This window comes from Myxocyprinus asiaticus, chromosome 1 (assembly GCF_019703515.2).
Source record: "Myxocyprinus asiaticus isolate MX2 ecotype Aquarium Trade chromosome 1, UBuf_Myxa_2, whole genome shotgun sequence".
NCBI classification, from domain to species: Eukaryota; Metazoa; Chordata; class Actinopteri; order Cypriniformes; family Catostomidae; genus Myxocyprinus; species Myxocyprinus asiaticus.
The window spans coordinates 20,532,205-20,541,238 of record NC_059344.1 but is presented as its reverse complement, the minus strand read 5'-3'; the positions used below and the strand labels follow the sequence as shown (position 1 = coordinate 20,541,238).

The 9,034-nt window shown below is 35.0% G+C and overlaps 1 protein-coding gene across 1 annotated transcript; it reads left to right on the top strand.

The window, feature by feature from the left end:
- Nucleotides 1-2,523: 2,523 nt before the first annotated feature.
- On the top strand, nucleotides 2,524-4,314 carry LOC127441006 (TRAF-interacting protein with FHA domain-containing protein A-like). The gene is made up of 2 exons (XM_051698122.1): nucleotides 2,524-2,664; nucleotides 3,109-4,314. Exon 2 carries the CDS (start codon nucleotides 3,139-3,141, stop codon nucleotides 3,715-3,717), a length of 579 nt encoding a protein of 192 aa, XP_051554082.1. The 5' UTR covers nucleotides 2,524-2,664; nucleotides 3,109-3,138; the 3' UTR covers nucleotides 3,718-4,314.
- The last annotated feature ends 4,720 nt before the right edge of the window (nucleotides 4,315-9,034 follow it).

Below are 9,034 nucleotides of genomic sequence, written 5' to 3'. Positions count from 1 at the left end.
GGTGGGTCACTTAATTAATACGCTTCCTTAGTCCCGCCTACATGGCTGATGACACCAATCACATAAGAGAATGCTGCTGAAGGGAGACGTGACAACGAATAGAATTTCGTTCTTTAGAATGTTCGGGATTTCGGATTTATTGAATGGATGAAATGACAGTCAATCAAAAATAGTAATGGGCAGGCGTATGTAAGTTTTCTTGTATGTTGAGGTCGTGACTTTCTGCTTATCAAGTCTGGTATTTGCCACAGTAAACACTTGATTTCTTGGAATGTATGGTGTCTTTCATACTTAGTTCATTAGCTTAGCTCATTCTGTAATTTATAGAATGTTTTGGGAAGTTGATCTCAAACCAAACCAAGCCCAGATTAGTCAGGGAGTAAATGTAAAAAAGCTCTTTGGGACTGCTTCCCAAGTCAGTGTGTTTATTTAGAAAATGAATAAATAGATTAGATGAAATGGTTATCTGTTGACAGTGCTGGGAGGATTACTAGTGAATTGTAATCATGTACTGATTACAAATTAAGCTGGCTCTACACTAGCAGACTCCAGTGCCAGACCTAATAATCTTGCCCTCCTAGTCAGTGAGCCTGTCACATTTACCGATTAAAAACAGAGGGAAGGTGTCACACTTAACGACTGCTTTTGACTTTTCTCATTGCTTCACTCTCACACCCCATTTCGCAGCCAATCATCCTGAATTTGATCTAAACAATTTGCATTACTTCAGTCGTTGATATGAACTGATATTCATTAAAAGCACTTTTCATCCAAAAAGGTCATTAAACCAAGCATTTTTCAATAACTGTCCAGTAAGTGAAAGAATGGTATTTGGGGTAAAAGCCCCCCTGTTGCAGGGGCTAAAGGCCCTTATAAAACACATTGGGTTTTCTTAAGTGGGGCGAATAGATTTGTTATGAAAAATGTTCAAAGTGGGCTCACATTGACTGATCCAATCATAGTAGAGATTAATTTGTTTATAGAATACTTGAGATGTAATAAAATGCCAAATGTGTTTGTAATTAACAGGAAATGGTTGACTTTTTCTGAAGTAGATATTTTGAGGAAGCATCTTCTTAATTTGTTACTCAAAAAAAGCATCTTGGTGTCTCAAAAGTATTAGCATTAGTTGACAAATTTTGCACTAACTATTGCCCCAGTATCTACACTATATCACTTTAAACCCCCTAGGGGTCTTTTACCCCAAGTGAGGGAGCCTTTTACCCCAGGTGTGGGGTAAAATGTTCCCTCGCCACCTTTTTTTAAAAACTGAATTTTAATCGAAACAGCCTTCTGTTATTATTTCTTTTCACACGTATTATGTTGCTCCAACAATATTGAATACAAATAAATAATTTTTTCAACCTTGATACATTTTGTGACCAGAAAAAAGCAACATTTTGCCCCGTTGCACCCTATATTTAAACGGTTCCTTACCATGCACATTGAATTCGGCAGCGATCTCCGGTCACTTTTTTTTCTTTTAATGGTCTGTCATAATTAGGGTTGGGGAGTAACAATATACATGTAATGGGATTATGTATTTAAAATACAAAATATAAGTAACTGTATTCCACTACAGTTACAATTTAAATAATTGGTAATTAGAATACAGTTACATTCAAAAAGTATTTTGATTACTGAAGAGATTACTTTGCATTTTATTGTCATTTGTTTCATTTAATATTTAGTCCTTTCAGATGGAAAACATTCATACATATAAATGATGTGATCCAAAGTGCATTTGAACAGCCGTGAAACACTTTCTTATGATGTGTTACATTACAACTAAACTGTGTAAAACTGTGGAGCTTTTTCTTTATAAATGTTCAGTAAGATCAAACAATGTATACATAAAATCATAAAGACAAGTACAGGTGAAGGAAAAAAATAAACAAATAAAATAAATAAAAATTAATAACATATAAATGATGTAATTGTTTTTTAAAAGTCATGGGTCAGGAAAGTTCTCATTTTAGCATTTAAGAAAAGATATACGATTTTTATTAATAACGCATTTATTGCTAAAACTGTGGAGGATATGGTTAGGGGTGTGATCCCCCATTTAAGTGTCCCTTATTTTAAAACTTTAAAAGTGGCAACCCTACAAACAACGTAATATATATGTGTGTGTGTGTGTGTGTGTGTGTGTGTGTGTGTGTGTGTGTGTGTGTGTGATGTACGTGTGATATCAGGGTCGAGTTTTACATTTCTCGACAACTGGCTGTCTTTGAACACCAGTCACTAACTAGACCAAATGATGACCATAAAGGTTTTCTCAGTGGTGTTTAAACCGGCACTACATCCGGTCATTAAAACTACGCGATTTTACAAGATCCATCCAAGTAGGCTTCATAATATGGTAACAGTCTTTAAATGATAATATATTTTCTTCATTTAAATGAGAAGAATGCGTCTACCACTGTGAAGGTCAAATCATCGGCCAAAATACTATTTTGGGACATAACATGAAATCGATAGTGAAACAATGGAGGTTTGTTGCGCAACTCTGGAGTTTTGGAGAATCACATGTCTGGCAGGCGGGGACTTCAGCGCTTCTGATGCAATCCCACTTTGTTTCCTCACCTCTTGTTGTTATTATAGTGAGCTCCGGTTTAGAGCAGCAGTCCGTTAGTTGATGATCGTGGCAAACAGCTTCAGAAGGTGAGCTTCTGCTTATTGCTTAGTTTTGTTAATCTGGTACAACATTTTATTAGAAGTTGCTTATAATTCGCGGACCGTAAAGCGATTAATTAGATCTGTGTTAAATAATCATGAGATTAGAACCTCAATTTACTTACTTCATTTCCAATGTAGATTGAATTTATCTGCCTAGCTGTAGAATTAAAATGTGAAGTATACACTGACTTAAGTATATGCCACGTAACGAGTTATTTCTTAATCTTTTCGGAGGTTTTAGCAGAATTAAATGAATGTAACCGGTATGATTTTTACAGCATTTATTAATCTTAGAAATTTGCATTAACCAAGATAAAAAAAAATACAGTAAATGCATGTTTTTTTTTGTTAGTTCATGTTAACTCTTGCATTAACTAATTTAATAGTGTACACAAGCTTATTGTAAAGTGTTACCATTTAACCCAACAGAAGTCCCTAAGCCTCCATTTATCAGACAGAATGAACGAGATTAGTAAACTAGAGACTGAAGAACTGCTCACATGTCTGCATATCCAACTCTTCCACCCTGATCAAGCCTGCCGTCCTATCTTCCACAACCTTCCCCTAAATCAACCACACAAAATGGATGCTGAAGATCCACTAAGGCTTGGTCGGGATGGACAGACCTGCACCTTTGTCCTAAACGACACCTGTGTCTCCAGAAAACAGTTCTCCATACAGGCGTATAGGAAAGTCGGAAACCCTACTTTGAGCTTTATGATTCAGAACATGAGCCAGAGGGGTAAACTCATGGTCAGTGGGTCTGAGCTGAGACACCTTGAAAGAGCAGAGCTTGATGACAAGGCCCTTCTCCGGTTTGGGAGGTATGAACTGCTGATTTGGCTGGAGCCCGGAGAGTCTCAGAGTAAATTTGAAGTCCTGTTTGAAACATGCATTAGGCCTCCTTCACAGGAAATGGGCATAGATGTGCCATGCAATCCAGCAATTCTGGATACTGGTGCAGCATGGAGAATCTTTCAGAATGGAGCACCGCTAAGCCAAGAGCCACTGGAGTCAGATGAGACAATACTAGTATAGGTGTTTTCCTATTGCAGTGATCCAGTGGTCTAGAATGGTTTTGGCAGGGAAGTTGGTGCTTTCTCTCCCAAAAACAGAGTCTAGAATTTGTTTATTATTATCTTTATTATTATTTAAAAAGTCAGTGCATTTTGTATGTAATAGATGCACTGAGATCGAGAACTAGATTATCCTTTAAGTATACACATTATTATCTTTCTTTGGAATGCCACTGAACCAGTTTTGTTGCCTTTTGTGTTTTTTATTGTTTGGCTTCCTTTGTACAGATATGTTATCATTTTTCACTGAATGTTATTGAATATTTGTCATACATTTACTATTTTGGTGCCTTCTATTATTTTTAGTGTTACATCAGTATGTTTAGTGTATTTTGACTTACTTGATGAAATGTTAATCACATGCTTCTGAAAATGTGAAATCACAGTGATTGAAAGCTTATTCACAGGGCCACCAAGTTTCACCAAAAGTTCAGAGTGAGATTACGTGGTGTGGCATGTGATCGTGTTAAAGCGTGAGACTTGGCAGCTATGCTTATTCATATATACCACTTATAACACTTTATGTCTATTTTAATGAAATAAACTTTTTTTAAATGGTCTTTGTCCATATTGCTTTGTAGAATAGGTACTTAAATCTAATGAATAGTTTTCAAATGTGAAAAAGTGTTTTTCTGTAAAAGTAAAAAGTAGGGTTGAAAATTAACAAAGGAATTCATTTCTGTGTTACAACCCCTTTTCACTTGTTAAAACAGTCCTCGTGCATTCCATTGCATACAGAGGGTACTGATAGTGATCTCTCAGCCTGTTGGCCGAGGTGTTTGTGTATTGTGAGTCTGCAAATGGTCGCAACTTGAGTGCAGTGAGGGTTAAAGGTGATCTGCTGATTGGTCAGTTTAAATGTATGAGGTTTGGTTTGATCACATGGTCAAGGAATGTATAAATGAGGATTGCAACTTGTGCTCCTCTTTTTGAGTCTTTTCTCTGGGCAGTTGTACGTAGCCAGTAGTACTCAGGTAATTTATGTAATGGTTTCGTCTACATGTTTCTAATTTTTAACTATTTCATCTCAATTATAACCATCTTATGTAAGCTTTCAAGACATAACTATTATAAAAAAGTACTCTTTTATCCACGTTTAGTGTAATGCCACTGTGTACACTATATTAAGATAATCATTTAAGTGCCACATATTACGTTACTAATAAATTGTTACACCTGAAAAGTTTAGGTAATGTTAATCAGCCTATCCAAACACTAATTATTTACCTCTGACTATTGAAAATGTTACTTTAATCAAGTGTATATGGATCAACAGGACTTAGCAAAATTTCTGTTTGGAAAAGGTAAGCTGGAGCAACATATCTAAGTATTAGTCGTTGACTTGTTTATCTCTGGCTACCGACCCAAAACTCATGCGCCAGAAAAGACAAACACAGAGAAATCTTCACCACTCTACTCGATTCCGTCCTTGGCCCAGTGGGTACGTGACCCGCCTTACAAAAACTAAAAGCTAAGGACTATATTTCTAGTGTTTGTGTCATTCTGTGATTTTATATATATATATATATATATATATATATATATATATATATATATATATATATATATATATATATATTTACACAGTATGGTGCAAAAGTCTTAGGCACATAAGATGTTTCACAAAAGCATTTGTCTAAAGATGGTTATTTATATCTTCAGCTTTAGTGTGTCAATAGTAAATATAAATGTTAGACTCCCAAACATTAATTTTGCAAATAGAAAAGATTAGAACAGAAGAACAGGGAGCCCTGCAACAGATGTCATTGCCCCCACAGAGCCCCCCACTGAACATCGTGTCAGTCTGAGATTACATGAAGAGACAGAAGCAATTGAGACAGCCTAAATAGATGGAAGAACTGTGGCGAATTCTCCAAGAAGCTTGGAACATCATATCTGCCAACAACCAGGTGTACCTAGGAGAATTGATGCTGTTTTAAAGGCAAAGGTGGTCACACAGAATATTGATTTTGCTTTTTTAAGTTTACTGGACTTTGTATGACATTAAGTGATAAATGAAAACTATTTATTTCATTATTTTTGAAGACATCCTCACTATGCAACATTTTGTGTTGGGGCCTTTTTCAGAACATTAAAATAGGTGATCTGTCCACCTGCTTTTATGAAAAATACAACAAAATACTCTGAACACTGAACAAATACGTACTCTTTGTTTTCAGACATACATATATTTTGCCTTTTCCTTGAAAAATAAAATCATATAGATTTATGATATGAAGATGAGTAGATGATGATGATGATGACGACAAATTGTTCATGTTTGGGTGAACTTTCGTTTCAGTTTCTAGAATATGCAAGATACCAAATTTTTTTTTTTTGCACATACAGTATTTAACATATTGGAAGCTGTTGTAAATAAATTCACATTGACTGCATTATTCTGAAAATGAAAAGGGTCTTTTAAGAATTGATCAAAAATGTTTGCAAGGTATAGGGGTGCCACACAAAGGGGGGCGCCAACAGGGCTGTTTCTAAAACAACCAAAGACCCCCACCCTCCGGAAGTCAAAAAGGATTACTTCTTCAGCACTGGCAGATGTTTTCACTTGTTTTGACTATAAACAATTAAATAAAGTAAGAAAATACACTTAAATATAAAAATATATTCCCCAAAAAAAAGCCTAAATATCTTATGCAGTTTTTCTACTCAATTAAATGTATCTTGTTTTAAGGATTTTTAGATATTTTTACAAGAAAACAATATCTAAATTCTTTAAGAATAAGATCTTTGCTTTAATATCAAAGGTCTTACTAGAGAAAACGTTATGCTCCAGCGTGCATTTTTGTCATAGAGTTCATTATAATATATAATTGTGTCTGCCGTATGGTAACAGATGCATATAAAGGCAAGAACTAGCATTTTAGCTTAAAATTAAATGTTCACATGACAATTTACACAGTTAACTATTTTTGCTATGTCAAACTCCTAAACCCCACAGCGTGTACACAACAACATCTTTTTCTGATCGTATGTGGATTCTGTTCAAAGAATTATTATATATATTATTTGCAGATTTCTATATGATGTTAAAGGCTACAACTGCATAAAAAACGTTGACACGGCATGTAATTGTGTATTTATTGGATTTATGTTTCATCTGTCAAAGTGTTTCTAACTGTTTTTGGTTAAGCTGTCCTCTATTAAGCTCCCAAGGGAATGTTCCTCAGTGATGTCGTTTCACTCACAACAGTGTGAAAGCGCTCGTATGAATTAAACAAATCATAATAAAGTGTTATACCGCTGTTTAAAAGCTCCTCAGATCGCATCATTTATATGGATACATGTTTTCCAACTGAAAGGACTAAACATTAAATGAAACAAATGATGATAAAAACAAAGTAATCACTTCAGTAATCAAAATACTTTTTGAATGTAACTATTCTGAATACCAACAATTTAATTTGTAACTGTAGTGGAATACAGTTACTTATATTTTGTATTTTAAATACGTAATCCTGTTACATGTATTCCGTTACTCCCCAACCCCGTATATATATATATATATATATATATATATATATACACACACACATACATACAGTATATATATAGCCTATTTATAAGTTTGATGCATTTTCTGAGCTCAAGATCAATCTTTTGCTCCATATCTAAAATCTTTACCCACTTCCTCTCCATGTTCTTGCATCAAAAGCACTGATAAGCATCAGCTAACAGGTAACCACCTAGGTAGATAATTTACAGTAAATTATTTCACAGACAAGGCAGATTGAAACTGTGATATAGACAAAACAATAAAACCTGTAGCACAAAATGGATGAAATGTTTGTATGTATAAGTTAGCTAAACATCACCAAACTCCACTGGTATATTTTGGGAGGTGTAGAATAAGGTTTCTTGTGGAATCTATGGTTTGAGTTGGTCAGTGGTTGCTTGCTTGATGACATGGTGACTGGTTACATTTGCTGACTTACTGGAGGCTGCAGAGGGAGTGTTGATGGGAGATTTGGTAAGCACATGTATTGTGTTTTAAACCCTTCAAGGAACAGATATTACCCAAGCTATAAAATGGGATGTGACGTGGAACTAGATGTTGCACAATGCTGAAATGGCAGGAAGGGAGAGAGCAATCTGAAACTATCTGAACTTTATGGGTTCTGCACTTTGTTTTAAGTGTAAATATGTTGAAACCACTCTTCCGGCATGCCTTAAAAGAAATAAAGTTTGTTAAAACTCTTGTACACTAACACTGTTGTTTTTTTGTTTTGTTTTTTTACATTAAAAATCAGTTATCACTCTGCCCAAACACAGAAAAAACAAGGGTGAAGAAGGGGTCAGAAGTTGGTTATAGTTCTTTCAGTTGTGGCTCTCTGTTTTGCCTTATTGTACAGACAAAAATAAAAATGTGCTCACCATTCCGAATAAAAACCATGAATTCAGAAAAATTATACTGCATCTTAAAGGGATAGTTCACCCAAAAATGAAAATTCTCTAATCATTTATTCGCTCTCATATCATCCCAGATATTTTTGTTTTTGTCTTCTACAGAATACAAATTATGACTTTTAGAAGAATATCTAAGCTCTGCTGGTCCTCACAATGCAAGTAAATGGTGACCAGAACTCAGAAGTTCCAAAATGCACATAAAGGCAGCATAAAAGTAATCCATAAGACTCCAGTGATTAAATCCATGTCTTTAGAAGTGATCTTATAGGTGTGGGTGAGAAACACATCAAAATTTAAGTCCTTTTTTGCAATAAATCTCCAACTTTGACCAACCCAAAATCAGTAGATGGCTAAATGTCAAAGTGAAAGTCACTTCTACAGCAGAATGGAGTAGCGAAAGTGTAGATTTAAAGTAAAAAATTACTTAAATATTGATCTGTTTCTCACCCACACCTATCATATCACCTCTGAAGATATGGATTTAACTACTGGAGTCTTATGGGTTACTTTTATGCTGCCTTTGTGTGCATTTTGGACCTTCTGAGTTCCGGTCGTCATTCACTTGCATTTCATGGACCTACAGAGCTGAAATATTTTTCTAAAAATCTTAATTTGTGTTCTGCAAAAGAAAGAAAGTCATACACACCTGGGATGGCATGAGGGTGAGTAAATGATGAGAGAATTTCCAGTTTTGCGTGAACTACTTTATAATTTGAAGATTTTGACTCTAGATATAAGCATTCAGGCCATAAAGCTTGAGAAAATGCTTTTTCTCAAATTCTTGTCTGTTTCTTTCTTCTGCGCTAGCTTCTGTACTTCTCCAGTCACTTTGAGAACTTGGCAGTGCGATTCTG